General features: G+C 37.1%; 1 protein-coding gene across 2 annotated transcripts; it reads right to left on the bottom strand.

The window, feature by feature from the left end:
* Nucleotides 1–792: 792 nt before the first annotated feature.
* On the bottom strand, nt 793–15,513 carry EFHB (EF-hand domain family member B). Of its 2 annotated transcripts, XM_064414176.1 has the most exons (13): nt 15,363–15,513; nt 15,003–15,062; nt 14,055–14,198; nt 12,565–12,745; nt 11,831–11,941; nt 10,095–10,221; nt 9,660–9,743; nt 7,800–7,867; nt 6,166–6,320; nt 5,117–5,324; nt 4,552–4,755; nt 3,867–4,048; nt 793–1,038 (listed from the first exon to the last, which is right to left on the bottom strand). In XM_064414176.1, the coding sequence occupies exons 1-13, from the start codon at nt 15,426–15,428 to the stop codon at nt 874–876; spliced, it is 1,755 nt and encodes a 584-aa protein (XP_064270246.1). In that variant the 5' UTR covers nt 15,429–15,513; the 3' UTR covers nt 793–873. The 2 variants fall into 2 exon arrangements, with proteins under 2 accessions (XP_064270246.1, XP_064270255.1); XM_064414185.1 differs by lacking the exons at nt 15,003–15,062; nt 15,363–15,513 and having other exon boundaries at nt 13,961–14,096.
* Nucleotides 15,514–21,252: the final 5,739 nt, after the last annotated feature.

Genomic DNA, 21,252 nt, shown 5'->3' on the forward strand with positions numbered 1-21,252 from the left:
AGTAGAAGAGTGAACATTCCAACTCACAGTTGCAGGTTTTCATATTATTTTCTTTCCATTGTTTATTCTTATTGAACTTTATATCTATTCATTGAGATTTGCATAATAATCTTTAAGGGTTTTCTGTTAATGACTCTCCCTCTTTCCAAGAAACCACACTGGTCACAAATGAATAGCTGGCTCTCTGAAAGCCCTCACAAACTTTTCTAACTACTCAGTAATGTAATGTTTATTACATAAACACCTCTCCATATCCATACTTTTTTCCTCATTGTGAAAGATGAATACTATTAAGTAATAGTCATAAGCTTGCACAAAGAATAGGATCCCTCTGCCACAAACTAGACATTCATTTCTGGCACTTCTTAACCAATAGGTTTTTATGGAATCTATTTCATGACAACACTTTAGATCCCACACCTATTGCTATGTACCTTCCTTACAATTTTACTGTAAAGCACTTTCTCACATGAACGTTCAAACATCTCAAATACTTTGCCACAACCAGATCTCTGTTGACAAAAATTATGGAACATGAGAAGAAAAGGAAAATGCCATGATATGATAATAACCTTTGACAGGCCTTGAATATCTGAAACATTTATCTTTAGCACTTTCAAAAGTGTCTTTCCATTTATAAGAGAAAAAAAAATTAAAATGCAAAATAGGATATAAGATGTTTGTAAATATTTGTATTACATTTACAAGCATGGATACCAGTTCCTACCAAATGCAGCTATTCATATATATGTGGTCAACCCACTACTCAGAAAGACAATACACATATAAATATTTATTGTGTATTTTTTTATTCAGCACCAGAATTATGACTGATGTTAAATAAAAGCCGTGCCCAGAGACTAGAATCAGAGACTAGAATGTTATGCCTGATTCATTTATCTTATTCAGTATATTCCACATACTTTCTTCACAATCACAAAGTTCCTTTATCTCATGTTTTGTACACACTTGCTTCCATATTTCTTCAAACCTTTCATCTGAAGCATTCATGCCCATATTGTGGAGAACTTGTTTAATCTACAAAAATAATACAAAATAATGCAATTCATGTAATTCTAGTCAGCATTTTGTTAAACTCTACAGTGTCTGGCTTTGACATATTTAGCAATCTTTATTTGCCAAAAAATATCTTCCCACTCTAAAATTAATAACTACAGACTGCATCCTGCATCCTTAAAGAAAGAAGTTCCTATTTAAGTAAATCTGAATCTCATTGCAATGAAAGCTGTACAAAATTGTCAGTAATTAATACAGTAATGTTGACGCACTACTTCAACACTGGGAAAAAATCAAATACAGAAGACTCAGGGAAAAGTAAATGTTTTTCAAAAGCCCTAAGTAAAGTTCTGATTATCCACTCTATTTTTGCTGTCTGCAGTTACCAACATAAATCAGATTGTATTATTATCTACATTTCACAGCAACAGTACTATACACAAGGTCATCAGCTGGTGTAGATAAGTGGGTGAAGTGACTAAAATGAAATGATTCATATCAACTTTGAGCCTTGCCATAATTTTACACCAAAATAATTCAGCAGAAGGGATTTTTTCCATATTTTCTCACTTGGATGCTTCCTGTTGTATGTCTCATTACACTAACCTGTTGACTCATTAGAGGAAGGTAACTTTAGAAGAATATAGATGCACCCTGTGCTTCTGTTATCAGCAAACATTTGGCTTCTTCAACTGTATTATATATGTGTGTGCAAACGTATGTTATATTTATGCTACAGAGACTTAACACAGTCAAATCAACCTTGTTCTACTGTCTTTTTTATTTTTGTATAAACATAGGCCTGATCCTCAGCACAGCAAATCTTCACCTTCATCGTAGCCAATAAATCTATGAGTGTTTGTGCAAGCTGAAATTGCAGGAGGAAAAAAGGGACTGAGTTTTGTTTCTTTAAGCATAGGTGTTGTTTCAGTTAAATCAATCATTCTACCCACAAGTAAAACAAACCAGACCTGATCCAGCGTCTTCAACAAGCTAGTGAAATACAGAAATTAAACTAGAAGCAATATTCCTGCACAGAACACCACTGCAGGAAGAATAAAGGACTACATGCTCTCAAAATTTGGCTTTACCATGTTAAGAGAGGGCTCTGTCCTGACTCAGCAACTGCTGTAAAATCATCACTGACCAAACCACAGACTATTGTGTGCAGACAGGATAAAACTCACTCTCACCTATGATCAACATGCTGCATACAAATTACACAGTATTCCTCATCTACATAACTTCTATTCTCTTCAACAGATGAGAGAATTTCAGTGAAGAAAACAGCAAGCCCCAGAACTATTTTGTTCTTTTGCAACAAGATGAGTCACCTCACTAAACTATTTCCATAGTCAGAATTTGCATTCATTTCTACAACATTATACAAAAACAGTATTAAATTACTCTGAGCTTTCATCTAATAATAATATAATGTAATCACAGAATAATTTCATTAACCATTAAATTTTTGGAAACATTAATTATACATATCAAACCAATAATCATCAAATGCCCAAATATCCCATTTCATGAACATAGGGTGTTTCAACAGACTCAGAGGTGGTTCTGCACTGAATTCTATATAGTTGGTATAGTCTACAATAGAGTATGACATCTCAAGACACGTTATAACTTCAAAGAACAGCTCTATCTAGTGCCCAACAGATGTAATTGGCAGATGATTTGGCTTCTCAATGAAGCATGAATTCCATTTACTGCTAGCTATTTGCTGCATGCACTCATTTCCTGCTTTCAGAGCTAGATTATAAAGTGGTTAATGCTCATGTACACAACATTCTGCTAAGGTGTTTGATGACCATGACACCACACCTTCTACCCCCAGTCACCAACCAGTAACACTATTTTTTGTAAAATATATATTAAATTTCTAGATCCACTTTCAAACATGACTGCTGAATATTTAATATAATGAGTAGAGGTCATTAATGTAATGAAGAGGTTGCCACAGCTTCTTTTCTCATTTTGGATTGGAATTTCACATTTCATTACAATTGTCTAATAAATTATATTTCATGTAATGAAGTTCTCTCTTAATACTTTTTCCCTATGAATTGTATATAGATGTAAAACCAAAGTGGCAAACAATACTGCAGTTACTTTAATATTTATGGGAGAGAAATTCTGGTCTGTGAGAAACCAGAGTGGTAGGAGGCTGCAGATATATCAGAAAAATCATGAAGTCCGCAAGTAAGTCCCTGGAATCTCATGTCCCTCAGAATTATGAGACAGCACAGCATTTCTGTGTGACTCCCAATGTTCTCCACCACTATACAGATTCTTTGTAGACCTGAGCCTACAACTGTGACTCAGCAAAGCACTTAAAAGGTACTTTCAAGTGGTTTGCTGAATTTGTCACTAGCAAAAGCCGCCAAGTTTGTCTGAGGAGAGGGGCTTTTGGTAAAATTTTCCAATAAATACCCCTATGTGATAGAAATTATTTTTATACACCTGTAAAAATCTTCTTGTGGGGCTTTTAAAGACATTTTGTGGAATCATGGAATAATTTAGATTGCAAGAGATCTCTGGAGATCATTCATCCAATGACATAATCAAAGCAGGGCTAACTTTACTATTAAACCATGTTGCTTGAGACCTTGCTCAGATATTTCAATAGGTTGAAATTTCAGTATTGGTTAATATCTACCATCTTTATGAATAATTTAGAATGTGGAGAGTACATATTTTTCAGATAGCTGAATGGATGTAAAGCAAGATGGTAATGTTGCACAATGAATTTTACAACCTGTTTACTTGATGACTTCCCACTCCCATATGGCTAGCAGAATCATTATCTTGGAAGAATATTCTGAAGAAATTCACTATACCTCTGCCTTTGGTCTCTTTTTTAAAAGATCTTTTTCATACACTCCCTTTTGACTGAAGACAGAAGGGAACAGTACTGAAAAACTACTGCCCTGGTCACCATAATTAGTCGTGTCACAGAGGCGGCGAACTCGAGGAGCAGGAATATCTGAACGAATACTTGGAACACCACACAATGGATAACCTGTGAAAATCAATCAACAGGCAGCATGGATAAATAGTGCCAGGGAGGATAAAACATTTTGCAGGAAATAAGAAGAAATATGATGCTTGACATAGGTTCAAAAACAAGCTATATAATTTTCTTCCTCCTATGTTTTTTCATATTTTTAGAAATCCTGGCTTCAGCTACATCATGAAGTATGAAAACAAGGAATCTTTTAGTAATATACTAGTACTTACTAACTTAATATTCTCAGCTGAAAAAGTATTTTAGGTGATTGCAAGGAGACATGATCCTCCCAAAATTACTAGCATAATTTCTCAAAGACATCTAGATTAATTTCAATGTTTTGAATAGACCACCCCTTCCAATTTCCAAGTCCTAATCTTAAAAAAAAACCTTAGCTTAGATAAATTAATTATCTATTTTACATTAGTAGACCCTATAGCAATACTTTTTAACTTTGCTCCTGATTTTGTCTTAAATAATGCTCAGAAGTGAGCGGCACAGTCCACTGTACTTACAGGAATCTGGGATACCACCAACTACAGCATTATACTGAGAAGATGATGTTTGATAATTTGTATATACACGGTCTGTTGATCTTGTTAGTGGTTTTGGCATCTTTTCTGAGCTTTCTGGTTCTTTTAACTCGAGATCTTCCTGTTCTGGCAGCAGTTCATCCTCTTTCTTTGTGTCTTTGGGAAGATAGGCATCTAATTTTTTCCCTATATACAAAAGTTACAGGACAGCCAAGATATATTATCAACATATTCTAGACTAAGAGGTAAAAAAGTTTGTTTGAATAACTGTAAAGGAGGTAACATAATTCATCTACTTTTCTGATAATGCTTCTAGGAGATATTTTACTTTCTGTTGATCTGTATTATTAAGGAAACTTCCCAGTGTCAATCTCAGCGTGCAACACAGAACTCCAAGATTCTGAAACACATCTGTACCTGAGACTCTGCTGGTAGTTAAACCACTCTCTAAATCCTACCCTTCTAAAGGAGCACCTAGCACTGTCCTTTCAACAGCTATCCTAAGAACAAGATCATCCCCATATTTTCCCAGTATTAAGACATCTACCTTTTGTAATTATTTTTTCTTCAAACTCTTTAACACCCATTTTATCTTTCCAGTTCAGAAAGTTCGCAAAGTCCCGGTAATTAATCAGACCATCCTTATCCAAATCACAGCAGTCAAATAAGGATTCCAAGAGCTCATCATCCAGATTCAGGTTCAGTTGAAAAAAGATCTGTCGTAGGTTGTCCTTGTGTATCATTCCATCACCATTCTATTACAAAGAAAACAAAACAGTCGTTATATTCTATGATTCTCTAACAGCCATGATAAAGTAACTTCACCAAAAAACCACATACATGTGTTTATACATGTATGTATATATATTTATACTTATATATAAATAGCACCAGACACACTATTTCAAGAAGAGTAATATTGCTGAATACAAAATAAACCCTAAGTATTTTAGACATTAGAAATCTGAAAAGTGTCAAAAAGTAATTTTCAACTTAAATAATACAGTGATTTGAGAGTAAAAGTGTGACAGGCTACTGTGACAAGATAGCAATCTAATCATAAATGTTGAGGAAAAGCCAAGATATCTCTAAAGTAAGACATCAACCATTCTGTATACATTACAATTAGTGTTACATATGAAATGTCAACTACAATTTTTTTGTCCAGAGAGAAAAAAAACCCTGAAATTCTGAGGCTTAGCAACTCAGTCAAAAAGTACAGCTCAGAAGAAAATATGAACATAACCCCTTCCACTGTTTTCTCTTTACAAAAAAATACCAGATTTTGAAGTCTAAAAATTATTAAGATTACTCCTGCTAATGTGTCCCTTGTTCCCTCTAACCTGGATATTCCAAATAATACCATGAAAAGCTCCAAATATTTGGATATAAAAATATAAAAATATCTATTGTGTCTAATTCCATAGCATATCACAGTAGATGAGACATTCAATAACTATGAAGTTATCTTCACAGTTATAGTCTTCATCCATATTTACCTCGCTATGCTTGTGTTTCTTCATGTCTGTATTTCTACAGCACAGGAGCACTAATGTCACACATTCCTTTACATTTATACCTTTTCAGAGCACTAACCTTATCAAAATGTCTTAATGCTTCTAGTAACACATCAAAATTCCTATAGTTAGCTTTCTTCAGATTTTCTCGAACTGCAATCAAGATAACTCTTGCTCTGTCCTTCCCACGGAGGAACTCACATGGAACCCGGACATGAAGAAGATCACGAACATCTAGAAAAATGAACAATTCCTCAACTAGCTGTGCATATACAGTAATCAGACATTTACAAAAAGAAAACAAAAAAACAAACAAAACAAAACAAAACAACCAACCAAAAAAAAACAAACAAACAAAAAAAAACAAACAAACAAAAAAAAAACTTGCATTCATTAGGAAAAGGAGAATTTCAGTTTCAAGATGCTGATTTTCAGCACTGCTGCAGAGCTGATACAGTCACTTTATTGCAAGACCAAATGGTCCATATAATTATTTCTCTACTCACACACAAAAATTTTGGAATATTATCAAAAATTTTGGAACATCATAACGTAGCTTCACAAATCTATCCACTGCTTCCAAAAGCTTCTAAAAGCAGTAGTTTTTACTCAATGTCCACACAACTGAGCAAAAAAGAGCATATATTATTGATATACCACTTCCAGTCTGTCACGTTCCATAGTCTTATGAGATATAAGTATATATATATATACACTATCCAAAATTTGGTATTTTGTATAACTATATATCACTGGTTTCTAGAAAGACAATGCACTATTTTTATGTTACTGTTCTCATTTTCCATGTATCCTAACTTTATCTGTACTTTTAGCACACTGAGCTATAATCTTCATCCAAATTCCCAAGGTGCCAAGATCACTTTCTGGAGTGCAAGAAGTTCATTCAAAGTACAGTAACAAACATGAGTAGCTCGTGTAATCCCCCTCTAACAGCAGTGTACAAGCATTATTTCCTACTTGTTAATTATGAACTCTTTTGTTCAGTTCCTTCTGCTCTTCCTTACAGCACGAACTTTCTTACACTACATATAAAACATGTAAAAGATCATGCACTCTTTGAACAGACTTTCTCTGGCCCAAAATAACTGTATCACTTTGATCCACTTCATTTTTTTCCTTCCCAGTTATTGAGTGTACTCCCTAATTATTAAACACAACATTAAAACATCATCAATCCCACTGACTATTTGAATTGACTAGCCCTCAAAATTTTGTGATAATGAAAATTAAGAGGTTTTTATTTATTCTGCTTTCTATCTCCTTGCAACCTTCAAAAACTTCTTATTCCTATTTATTGCTTGTTATTTTTACTCTTTTTAGAGAAGTGTTTGAGAAATCATTGGGTGGGAATATTCATGACTGATTTAAATAGCCATTTTAATTTGTCACTTTGATGGCAATAACGGTTTTCTGCCATTTCCCATTTTCTTACATTCAGATACAAAGGTTTTAAAAAAGAAAAAAAACCCAGCATGATAATCCCAAACCTAAAGCTTCTTTATTTTTGACATTTACTTTTTTCCCCAGTAGCAATTTCAAATCCACTCGAATTTACATTTCAAGAATTTACAGTCAAGAAATTTTTGTACCCTGCCTCTTAAAATTTTAGGAAATTTATATATACAACCAACAGTTATTACTTCAGCAGAGTTTCACCAGCAAGGTAAAATTTTATTCTGCTCTTGAACTTACCACATTCATCTGGAGGGATCACCAATCCAAATATGTGGTCTGGGGGAACATTCATAGTTTCTGCTATACTATCAAAAAGGACATTTTTTTAAAATTTTCAAACAGTTTATTAATAGCCAAAAAAAATCTCAGCTACTATTTAAAAAGTGATTAATAATAGGGATGATACTCATATTTTACCTGAAATTTGTTTATTTGGTTTTTTAATTTGTTTTATTTGTTTATTTGTTTCAACATTACCATTCCAGAAAAGCAAGCCTTTACAAAGCTGACTAGAACACTCACTGTTCACATAACACAGCCAAATGTAAACATTAACTTTTTGAACATTTATGCTCATTAAAATGAAAAACACTCTATGCCATTTTTCCAAAGAAAATTATAGAAATTAAGAAAAGTCCTTGTAGTCAAATAATAGGAATATTTAGACAAAATCTCCAACTGAAATGTCAGAAATAAACTACTTTTGCCTAAAGTGGAAAAATTTAATCAATATTTCTGCTTTTCCACATGCAATTCTATGTATGCCAAAACTAGCAACCAAGCCCATATCGATGCGGAAAACTTTTCTCAAGTTCTATTTTCCAGAAATTGAAAATTCTGCTGTTTCCTTTTTTAATTTCAAAAAGATAGAATGCTAATTCTATTTTTAATAATTAAATAATTAAAACACTTATCTGAATCAAAAATCCCCAGCAGAATTTAAAATATCATCAGTGCTTTGTTGTAAAGCACAAAACAAACAAACAAAAACCCACACACAGAAATGGAAATACAACAATCTAAAAACTACTATGTATCTTTTTCTTTTATCATTTTCATATCACACATAGGACATGGATGGCATAAAAGTCATTAAATAAGATTAACTTAGCCTGTATCTGTCTTGTAATACTAGTGCTGGGTTTCAGCCTGCACTGCAACCCATCCCTGACTGACCACACTTCTTGGGGTTGCTCATGCTCCAGGTCTGTCTCACAGTAAGCTGGGACACAGTGACAGGGAGAGAAGAAACTGACTCGTATTTGTGCTCGCTGCTCACATGCATTTATGAGAACACTTCCCCCAGTCAGCCTAAACCTGGGATCTTGAGTTTAAAATTATCTTTTGCCACCAAAGTCAGAGTTAGTGAGCCTTCAGATATATTGTTATAGAAGGGATCTTGAGTTTAAAATTATCTTTTGCTACCAAAGTCAATGTTAGTGAGCCTTCAGATATATTTTTGCAGAAATCTAGAGCATCTGCAAAGACAGTCTTTTGATACATTCAGGAGCCCTAGATCTGCAGCACACCTGGTTCATAACCCCACTGTACCTTATGACTTCTGTGGTTGTTCTTAAGCGCTATTCTGTCCCAGATTGCTTCATAAATGTCAGTCATTCTAATAATTCAACAGAGACTGGTAAAAGCTGCCAAATAATACACTTTAGTTCTATGTCCTTTTCCAATGAAGTAATACAGTGAGATTACAGTTGATGTAACAAAGACCAAAAATATTGTGAGAGTAAGCAAAATGGTTGAATCCCAAAACATTAGGTGATATGTGTCAGTCCTTTCAAACCTTACTAATTGCAAAATACTGGGCGAAAAAATGTCTTAAAGAGTGCTTGACCACTTAAACAGTAAGATCTAACTTCACTACATGGACATGGTACAGCCCTTCCTAGAAACTTGTGTACTTATCAGCCTAATTAGGGCAGGTAGAAGGTCCTTTTTCTGTTAAATGAGTGCTGCACTGGAAGCTTTAAGCACACATTTATATTTTTTATCCAGGACATAAAAAGATATTGGAGAAATGGCAAAAGCAAGTGAATTTTGTGCTTGATCTGTTTGTAACAGAAGGTATGTTTGCTTACTTACGGATCAAAAACTTTTCCAACAAGAGGCTGGTATTTTTCCTTGAAATCATCACTTCTTTTTGACACAAGGTGTGGGGCTCTCTTCCTACAAATTAGAAAAATCACTCCTGCACATATTTGTTCAGAAATCTTCAATATTTTTTCAATAATATTTTAATTTTTTTTTTTTAAACAGCAACTCCTCTCAACTTAGTGATTAAACTACCTTGCTACTTAAAATCAAAAGGCTTTCCATAATGCTTAAGACATCCAAGAGTTGTTATATGGTTAAAAGTTATTTGGATAACCTGTTCCGAAAATCACACCTTGAATTTTCTATTCAGTTCAATACAGCTAAGGATAGGATTGTGAGATACACAATTTTCTTCAAATATGAAGAGCCACTCTTCCTGATAATTCATCCCATTAATGAATTAATTAACTCATTGCAACTTACGAATCCAGGTCCAAGACCCAATTTAAGGTCTTGGCTGTATTCCGCCCATCTTCATAGTGAGGGGTTTCCTTTCCGTAAACAGAAGACTTGTCAAAGTGTGAGTTATACTTCCTATTGACTGATTCCCCTGCAGAAAAAGCAGGCATTTCCACCTGTGTAAAACACCTAAGGAAGAAAAATGTACCCAGTATCTTCATTCTTAAGACAAAACAATGAAGAAACAAAGGCAAACAAGTAGCAAACCTGTTCAATTAAAGATAAATAATTTGCATTCTCCCTGTTAATTGAGTAGTTAGGAACAATCTCATTGTCAAAAGTGAAGATAAAAGACAAAATAAAAAGCAAAACCTGCTTCAGTTGGATGCTCTTTTATGTCTGACTAAAGACAAGCCCAACAGGATAAATTAAACCATGTAGCCTAAGTGGTGAGGGTCAAGCAAACATTGCTTTATAATATCTACACTTGAGCAGAAATGTGTACCATTTCATTTATTGTTTTCAAAAAATGCAAAAAAAAGGTTTTGACATGCTGCATTTTCAGATATAGTCTTGCTATGTCTTTTTGTCACAGAAAAAACCTTCTTTTTCTTCAATGTCTTTTCAATCACCTTTTAAAAAGAATGACGATTAGAACTTTTAAAAATATTATTCACTGCATGTTTTCTAACAAGGGCTCCATATGGCTGTATGGCAGCATGGCATTTTTTACACTATTGCTGGGGCACATAGTTGACTTTTTTCCGTCAGTCTGCTTCTGACTTGGCCTCTCCATGGTGGATGGATGTTACAAGAGAGACAGAAACAGATAATGAATAATTCCACCAAAACACCCAAGAAGGCAGGGAAGAGAGAAAATAAAGTTAGAGGATTAGCCAGTTTATACCAATACTATTTATAGAATAATTTCTCACTGAGAAAACAAAGTACTATAATTTCACATCTATGTAATAGTCTCCACATAAAATTTACATTTTTAGTCTAAGTGAAAGTCATGGAACTGGGAAAAATAGAAGTGTCTACAATATGAAATAAATGTACTGCATTTTAGAGTGCTATTTTTCACTCTGCTCCTATGCAGACCTGTGAAATAAAGGGTAAATATCTCTGAGCAGACCACATCATACAGGTACAGCCCCCAGGAGCTGAAGCAATGCAGGCACAGCCCACAGACCCACGGGAGGATTCTGTTGGCTGAGGAACCTGCATTCCAGAGAGCCACCCAGCAGCCTGAAATTCTTTGTAACCAGATCTTGATGCTAAGCTCCTCATCAGAAAGTCTGGCTGCTCTGAAATTCTGTTTGGATCCTGATGAAAAAAGAGGAACTAGAGGAAATGTACTGGAATGGGTTGGGCTCACAGCCTGTGACTTCAAATCTGAGATTGCTTTCAGTGGCATAGTCAATGCCAAACTCAGTAAGCAACCAGGGCATCTGTGAGTTCCTAGTTTCCTGGAAATATTTTGCTTTTCAAAGAGCACCCAAAAGAAATCAGGCTTCCAACTCCTTCATGAAGTTCTTACACTGTTTAAATGCCCATCCTGAAGTGATTGACAGTTCTAGAAACTGAGATCATGCTCTCTCACATGCTTTTTTTCACATAATTTTTAAAAATAATTTATATTGTATTAATACAGTGGTTAAAATTAATAGCTTACATCTCGAAAAATAGCATGCAGTAGGCACTGAATACACATAGAGGAACTTTTCATGTGGTTTCTTATCAGCCTTTCAACTTACCCACATAATAATCTTCATGTGAGAGAACATACAAATCATGTCCTTCTCTCGCTTCTTTATCCACTTCCTCAAAGGTTTTTGGTGGATTTACAAGCTCTCCAGCTGTTAAATCTAGAAACAAATAAAGAATGTATGGTTGGGGGAGCTAAGGGGGATGGATATCTTGCTTCATTCATTCTTAATTGTAAACAATACCTTGTTAGAGAAGTTGCTAATACTGTGGAAGGATGATACTTCTTAGCACACTGCTAATCAATCTATATTCATCTAATGAATAGATGAATAAACATCTAATTCATTTTTTATATAATGACATGGGACTAGAGAGAGAATCACAGAAATCCAGATGAACAGAACTTCTGCAAGAAAGCTACATGGGCAATACAGATGTGATTTCCTCCAGCCTGTGGAGGAATGTCAGGGAAGTTTCTTCCATGAGACCGGTTAAGAGTTGTTGGGAAAAGGAAGGTAAGTTGACAGTTACCCTACAGTTCTCCCAGGAAATCTATAAAGACAGATCAGGAAGAGAGCCAAAAGCCCTAGTAGTTACCATATGTTCTCAGTTGCTTGTTTCTTCATCGTAACTGAAAAATTTTTAGGCCTTTCAGTAGCTGTTATGGAATACCTCTTCTCTTAAAATGGGGTTGTTGGAATCCTAGAGCATGGTGCTAGATAATAAATTGCAGATTATCTTGTATTTACAGGAAAAAGGTTTTAATGGCACATTTTCCTACCTTTGAAGACTTTCATTCCAAATGTAGTATTAATTATATCCAAGCCCTCAGGTAACATCGAAGACTGATCATGTGATTTACCCAAAGGTGCTAAGCGATTACTGGAGTAAATTGCTTCTTTCATGTCTTGCATCTTTTCTTGAAATTCACTTTTAGGAACTGGACTTATCAATGAAGCTACCTGAAGACATCACAAACAACACCAGAGGCAGGAAAACCAATAAACTTTGATCATTCACACATCACTACAGCTACCCACACCAACAAAAGCTTGCTCTTAAGTATTCTAATGAGATCTTCCATGGTTACACTGACCAACGATCCATTGAGTTGCAAACCAAAACTGTATCTTGAGAGAAGACCACTAATAGACAATGCTATGCTAAATTTCCAGCTAAATAAAATACTTATTTGTGAGGTACTTTTATTTTTATGTTAGCTTTTCCACTTTTTAATATATACATTTTCTGAGTGCAGTCTTTCTTTTCTTAGCACATATTACAAAATATAGTCAAATTATAATGTGATCAAAACTAAACTGATTTGATTTTTCAGGCTATCAAAGTAATGGAGATTCTAGTGAAGATCTATTATTAAACTCTCATTAAATATTATATAAAGAAATACTGAAAAAATTAGTAACAAATACAATTGATCCAAACTCATCTTAGCAAACTGACTAGGCTTCCAACCCTTCTACAGATAATATTTAATTAACAATGCAAAGTCTTTAACAGACAGTACAAGCTAATCCAGTACAGATCAATCTATTTAACAGAAAACTTCTAAGGAAAGACACCAAAACCTGGCTTTCAATTTGGATATGCCTAAAAAATGTCCTACTTAACATCCTGGAATACTAGGACTTATTTCCTTCATAAAATAAACTTTAATAACACAACTGCTATCTTTAGAGATAGGAACACTAAATGTGTGATAAAATTGTGGATGATCTCATCAGTTGTTTGATTACAGATTACAAAGATAACTGCTAAAGAATACACACAAAATAGTCTGACATATCCAAACCATCACTTTTTTAGCTAAAGAAATCAGTTTCTAGCCAAACGTAAGAAAGCATACAGAATAATTATACCAAACTGTAAATGCATTAGCAGATAACAGCTCTTTTGCTAAGAGCTCAACTGGTTTTATCTCTGTACCCAACAAAAAAAAAGCAAGCAGCAAAATTTGTGGGCAGAAGGCTGTTTATTAACTCAAATCTTGAAATGAAATTAACAATTCAGTAGTCACTACAAAAAGTTACATCACTGATAACAGTCACTGAACTTCAACTATTTTCCAGTTTCAATAATGCTAAATAAGTCCTATGATTTGCCCTCAGAACTCAGGTAATTCACAGCAGCTGTGAAATGCTGCAGTATAAATCACTCACCTTCATCCCTTACTATGAGGACATCAGCTGCTTTTATTAAGAACACTCTTAAGAGGTTCATTCTTAAACAAGAGTAAATGAGTCACATTCTTACAGTGAATTCAGAGGTTGACTTTATGCCATGTGTCAAGTGAGTTGCAACGTCGGGATCACCTGCACTGCCATAGAATATTACTTTAGCACCAGGAGCTGGATCCGTTGTATTTCGAAACTTTCGTACAGCGGTGGGAGTAACAGGCTACACGTAAGGCAAAGCAAAAACAAGTTTACACCAGACACTCACAAAATGTTAATGAAAAGAAAATGTACTGCAGACATTTGTGTCGTTCCATATATAAGAACAAAATATGAGGATGCTTTAGCGCTACAGTACATACATATGCTCCTGCAGATGCTGATACTGTGAGCATAAGGTCAACATAACCCAAACTAAATTTTATCAAACTAGCACTGCTAAGTTTCAACACTTCCCATAATTTTTTTTTTTTTTTTAATTTGGGTAACAGCTAGTTCACATGCTCTTGATGAAAACTAGATGTTACAATTATAAATTTCAGAAACCTTTAACCCGATTCACAATTCCACCATCAATGAAGCAATTTTGAAAATTATTTAAACTACATGTTGGGGTTTCTTTAATTATCATTTAAAGGGAGACCTGCTATTTACAGGATCCGCTTGTGTCTCAGTAGCCTCTGACTCTTCAGAGCCATGGGGAAGGGCCAGTGGGATTCACAATTCTGGCAGGCATCCTTGTAAAGAAGAACCTCCATCAGAAGTAATAATAATTCCTAATAATTACTTTAACTGCATTACCAGAGGGGAAAACTGCCTAAAACAATTATATTTAGTCCCAAGTAAGCAAGCACAGTGACTTTTGTAAAACATGTGGAATGAAAGTGAACTGCCAGAAGTGTTTTCCAATCTTGCCAGCTCTGTAACTCCACGTGATAAAAAGCAACATTGAAATAAGCGCTAGTTTCAAAAGCGAAGGCATGTAGGAAAAAAAGCCAAAACAGGAGCCTCTACAGAACCAACTCACCCTGGATGTGTCTTTGAGACAACTCGCAACGGTGTTGGCTGCGAGACTCAACTTTCCAGCCTAAACAATGAAATCAAAAAATAAATAACGTAAAACGAAACTCGTTGTAATTTGACACAACTAGTCAAATTGGGATCTGACACTACGCAGGGGACGTTGTCCAATTGTCCCGGTTTTGATGGGGGTGGGAAGGAGCCACCCTCATTTCTGGGAGATGGGGCTCGCAGGGAGACGCGCCCTCCCGTCCCACACGCTGCCCTCCCCCAGCCCCTTCCCTCGGCGAGACTCCGCCCCCGAAAGGCACAGAAGCGGGGCGCAGCTCCCGGGCATCGGTGGGAGCCCTTCGGCGAAGGCACCCACCTTCGGCAGCTCTGGAGTCCCGTCGGAGAGCGTCGCTTTGGGGCATGGCAGTGGCTGCTCCGCCATGGCCGCCGCTTACTCTGCTCGCTCGGTAACGGCGGCGGCGGCGCCGGCAGCGCTCGTGCGAGACGCGCGGTGCGGCCGGCGCGCAGAGCGCTCCGCCATCCCCTCACGGCGCTCCGCCATCCCCTCGCAGCGCTCCGCCATCCCCTCACAGCGCTCCGCCATCCCCTCACGGCGCTCCGCCATCCCCTCGCAGCGCTCCGCCATCCCCTCGCACCCAGCACCCCCAGTCCTGCCCCTCACAGCTCTCTGCCACCCCACTCACACCAGCGCCCACCTCTTCTCCCTCACAACCCTCCCTCCACCGCCCTCAGCACCGCCACCCCTGTTACATCTCACACCCCTCGTGAAAAGTCAGGAAATAAATTGGATTGGGCTGTTTCATAAATGTCGTTATCTAGAAAAATAATTAAGGCCCAGCCGTAGAGGTACCTTAGACCGACTGTTAAATCTTTGAAAATCTACCAGCTTTCAGACAGGTGGGTTGAATCTTGAAGTTGAAATGAGGTCTTACATGATCAAAAGTTTCAATCTTTATTACTGTAATAAAAAATACTGCCCCTATCACAAGTGTTGTTACACGCTATTAAAATATTGGGGCTGTTCCTCTAGAGAAAACTGCAGCTCCCACCCACCCACAGCTTGGAGGTGGGTGAGAGAAGCCCGTCAGCACTACCCCATGTATCAGACACGTGAGTGCTCTCACTGTCTTAAAAGAGTCAACACCTCGGATATCTAATCCACTGTATTTCCCTTCTAGCAACAGATGTGGATTATTTCTGAAAAGCAGCATGGATAAGATTGAACAAGTTTCACTGCTGTCTAACAGACCCTCAGTTCTTACAAAGACTTTTATTCTCAGATGACATGTGGCAAACTATCATGTTCTTCCCAGCAAAATATCTCAATTTAATCACATCCTGCTCCATTCTCCATAGTCCTTCAATGGCAAAACCAATTTTAGATAAATATACAGACCTTATTTGCAATTAATCAGACATTACCAGGTGTCACCATTTTATTCTCTGTTCTAACATTTGTTTGGTATAGACTTTAGATGATTTAGATTAAAACTAAATTCCTTTTCTACAAATGGAAGGTGAGAGGCTCAGGCAGCTTCTGCTGTCTAATGATCTGCTGGGGCTGTCCAAGTCACCAGCAGTACTTGTCAGTGCCATGATCCGTGAACTTCCAGCACATACAGATGTATTTTGGTTTTCTCCAGGCAAGAAGCATCATGTATAGCATCAACTATGAGCTAGCTGTGGCAATGCTGGTGCTCTTTTTCAAAAGAAGTTATGTGTTTTTCTGCTGTAGATGTGGCTGCACCACGCCCCTAGTGTGCAACATCCATGTCCACTCAGGAGCTAAAGAAGATCTTGTAATGTCTTAGTGTGTTCAGTTCTTTTAATATTTCAAGCATATTTCTTGTTGCTTGAAGTTTAGAAGTTTTCCTGCAAAATAAAGCAATATTTTTGGTAGTTTAATGAATAAAATGATTGGTTACCTCGTCTTGTGATCCATTAATCTGTAATGTTCAATTTCTATCTAGCAAAGTTGTCAGAAGGGAGAACTATTTATAGAGAGGAAGAGCAAAGTACAGTAATGTAAAAATTACATGGTAATAATAGGGCACAGGAAACTGGGATTTTTTTAATCCCAGGATAAAATTCAGGAAATGGGATTTTTGTCCTTGTGTTTGTTGTATTTCTAGATGGCTCTCTACCTGTGCTCAGGGTGGTATCATTTTTATACATTCTGTGCATTGCTGATTTATTTTTACCTTGGTTTTTCCCCAGTAGGTGGCCACACTTGCTAATTGAAACCATCCACTCAATTCCGATGGAGTGGGTTGTGTCAAAGGCATAAAAATAGGACTTGGACATGTAAAAGGGTGCCTATTGCACAAACCAGCAGAGCAGAAGTCCTCAGCCTTCTTTTTTTTTTTTTTTTTTTTTTTTTTTGCCTCTCTGTGCTTCTTTCCTTTTCTGCAGAAACGTGGGTCCTTATAAATCAATTTGAAATCTACTGACAATACACATTCTGTCCTATAATTCCTCTCATTCTGGAGCCAGTGTCATATCCATTCTTTCTTATACTAGAAGTTATTTTGGCCACAGAAAGAATATTTGTGGAGTGGGAAGGACCTGTAATTTTAAAGATAAGACGATGAATTAACAAAAACTAATTGAATTCAATTTTAGGGAAAAAATATTAAAACTTTCTTTACTTAAGCAGGAATTTGTCAATCCCCTATGTCAAAAGTAGGATCTCTAGAGAAAGATGTTTGGAAAAAGTTGAAAATTTTCCATTCCACAGCAGCACTTTTTTTCCTCAACAGTACTTGACATTTCACTAGTTTCTGACATCCAATTCCCACAGCCTAATGCCTTTTTCTGTCTTGTTTAGGCTAAAACAGAGGAATGGAAACTGTCCAAAACCCTGCATTTTACTTTCTTTATGAAGCACAAGCACCCCATGTTCTGCAACACAGCTCTCACTCTGACTATGGTGCTGGCGCAGACTGGAGTCAAAGCACCAAGTTTCTACATTCCTGAAGGTCTGTGAAGGCCAGAGTACTCCATGTGAAACACTCAGAATGTTGTGAAATGTCTGAATGATGTCAGCCATGCTGATGCACTTTGCTGTTGCTGCCTGGTTGCTTTCATATTTTTTTATTCAATTCATTTATGGATAGGAAATTACTGTTTTCTATGTGCTGCACACTTTCTGTATGTTGTGATATGACCAAGCCAATGTAGGTACAGAGAAAATGTACACAAGTAGAGATAGGAGACAGAAAAAAAGGATGTTATAGCAAAAAAAAAAAAAAAAATTGGGAAGTTCAGACACAATAAGAGATTCTGCACATGCTCTAAAGTCAACTTTCACTTAAACACAAAAAGGCTGAGCAGAACATAATATTAAAACCCTGCAGAGAAATGTTCAAATAGATAGAATAGTTTCACCACCTGGTGAAACCATGACCCACTAACATAAATTTGTTAATATCACCCAGCAGTTTCACTTTTGGTATAAGATCTATGAAACAAAATATGAAAACATGACCACTGGTAGGGGCTATCTGTGTGATTTCAGAGCTTTCCTTCAACACCTTTTTGTGCAGACTGCAACAGAAGAAATTGTCTTCACCACTAGAACTCACAGCGACGTGTAAATCCTGAAATACAGAAATACAGTAAATACAGGAACTCGGTCATTTGATTACTGCCACATTCTCTCGTGCCTCCATTTCACACATTCACAGTGAACCTTTGGTGTTTGCTGTCCCACTCTGTCAACCAGCTGTGAACAACTTGGGCGTTCCACAGAGCAAGAGAGATGTGCTACAGCTCTGCCTTGCAGTCAGTCAACTTAGCCAGCAGGAACCTCCTGCATGTAAAACAGGCTTCCTAACAGCAACAATATCATGTGAATAAAATTCCTGCATCAAAAATTCCATTTAGCCTTGAACTTCAGATACATCTAATAATTTGAAACATTATTTCAATTTTATGATTTATTTATATTAGAAGCATAGATAATGATCCTTACATATGGAATAGTATGGTCCTTTATTTGATAAGATTAAGTGAAACACAAAATGTCATGTATGACGTGTTTAATCTTTAAATTGAATTTAGTTCAAGTAATTCTAAAGTGTGTAAATTCTAAAGATTCGGTGTAATATTTTTCCACAAAAACTGTTAATGTGTGTACTGTGTCTTCCTGAGGTGGAGTTAATTTTCTTCATAGCAGCCTGAATGGTGCTGTGTTGTGGATTTGTGATTAAACTACTGTTGATAACACAGTAATACTTCAGCTACTGCTGAACAGTGCTTGCACAGGGTGAGGACATTCTCTTTTTCCCCACTTTGCAATCAGCCCACCTAGGGAGAAATGCTGATAATGATCCAGAAACATGGGAGTGGAATACAGCCAGGACAGCTGACTCAAACTGATCAAAGGGGTGTTCCATCTCACACAGCTTCACACTCAGCAATAGAAATTGGAGGTAGATAAAGGAAACATCTTCCAAGTCGGCTGCTGCTTGGAGACTGGCTGACACTGGCATGTTGTTTATGGGAGGTAGCCAACAATTTCCTTTGTATTGCCTTTTCACTTCCACTTTCCTTAATCTATTACACTGTCTTCATCTTAACCCACAAGTTCTCCTGCTTTTGTTCTTCCTGTTACGTTCTCTGTCTTCCTGCAGGGAGGTGAGTGAGTTAGGAGTGAGTGAGTGAGTGAGTGAGTGAGTGAGTGAGTGAGTGAGTGAGTGAGTGAGTGAGTGAGTGAGTGAGTGAGCAGCTGCCAGGTTGACTGGATGCTGTCTGGTGCTCCAATGCATGCCCGTCAGGTGTGTAGTAAAACACATTTCATTATCAGGAATCTGCTGTTTGCTCAGCAAATCCTGCAATCCAGTTGAACATACTGGGACCAGTCAGAGGGTTATGGCAAATAAGCAGTGTATTAGGGCAGGATTACATGATTTAAAGGACAACTCTTACAAACATTTAGCCAACTCACAGCTCAAGTTCGTATACTTTACTTAAACAAACTTGTTTCTCTGGATCTAGTCTGGCATTCTACATCACTGGTGAATGCAAAGACTATTTTACTTTTTTTGAAGTTACCTATCGGCCTTTTACAAAGCAATTGTAGAAGAGATTAACTTCAACTTAATAAAGCAGAACGGGGAAATTGTTACTCTGAGACCAAACTGGTACCAATGGAAAAGTATACGGCAAAGAAGAACTGATGAAGATTAAAAAAAACAAATAATCTGTTTTCACTCCATTCACTTCAGTATGTTCAAGTATTGATATGTCATACTAAGGGGAAAGTAGCATAACACTGACCACAGGCTTTACATAACTTGATTTTTGCTTCATTTAAATATTTGTGTTTGAATTAAAAAAATATATTTTGAGAATGCAACATCAACTCGATTATTTCCTGTGATAGAGTATCTAAACAATCTTCATTAAATTGTATCAATTACTAAATAATTGGTACAATTTGATACACTTACTAAATATTGATACACTTACTGATGTCTTACCAGTTTGTTTTTTTGTTTCTTTAAAATGCCAACTCTTAGACCTCGTTAAAGCTGCTATAATGAAGAAACACTTATCATAATTGTTCTGTTTCTGCTACAACCCACTTACAGCTTGTGGCCAACTGGCCCTTATCCTGCTCTCTCACAAGGTCATGCTTTGTGCTATGACGCAATCAAGACTTGTTCTGGGCTTTATCAGTTCAAAAAAGGCAAATTCCCAATGGCAATTCAGGTTTCCCTATGTAAGTTCCTCCTTTCAACTCATTTGACTAATAGCTTTGGAAACTGGTTCTTTTAAAGGATTAAGCCAGGACTTGTCTGTGTGTGCAGTACCCAGATCCCATTCCTGGCTCCTCGGTGGCCTCCTCAGGCTGCAATGCAATCCCTGGAGGATTGGAAGAGAATCATGAAATAGTTTGGGGTGGGAGGGACCTTAAAGACCATCCAGTCTCAACTCGAGCAGGGACAGCTCCTACTACAGCAGGTTGCTCAGAGCCCCACCCAGCCTGGCCTTGAACACTGCCAGGGACGGGGCATCCCGAACTTCTCTGAGCAACCCATTCCAGCGCCTCACCACCCCCACCGTACATGGAAGATGGAAGGCGCGCGGGGCGCTCGCAGGGACTCTTCCCCCGGGCGCTGGGGGGGAGCGGGAGATAGGGAACACCCTACAGCCGAGCGTGGCTCGGCCGCCCTGGGAGCGGCCGGGCGGGCGGGAGGGAGGGAGCGGGAACAAAAGGAGGAGGGAAAAGGTAGGAAAGA

The sequence above is a fragment of the Passer domesticus genome, chromosome 1 (genome assembly GCF_036417665.1).
Source record: "Passer domesticus isolate bPasDom1 chromosome 1, bPasDom1.hap1, whole genome shotgun sequence".
NCBI classification, from domain to species: Eukaryota; Metazoa; Chordata; class Aves; order Passeriformes; family Passeridae; genus Passer; species Passer domesticus.

Excerpts from the sequence above, each read along its gene's own strand:
- EFHB (XM_064414176.1), bottom strand. The coding sequence starts at position 15,428 with ATGGCGGAGCAGCCACTGCCATGCCCCAAAGCGACGCTCTCCGACGGG. Across the intron at positions 9,744-10,094 it reads TGGGTCTTGGACCTGGATTC|GAAGAGAGCCCCACACCTTG; the intron begins GTAAGTTGCAAT and ends TCTAATTTGTAG. Across the intron at positions 1,039-3,866 it reads AAAAGAGACCAAAGGCAGAG|ATTAAACAAGTTCTCCACAA; the intron begins GTATAGTGAATT and ends TTATTTTTGTAG.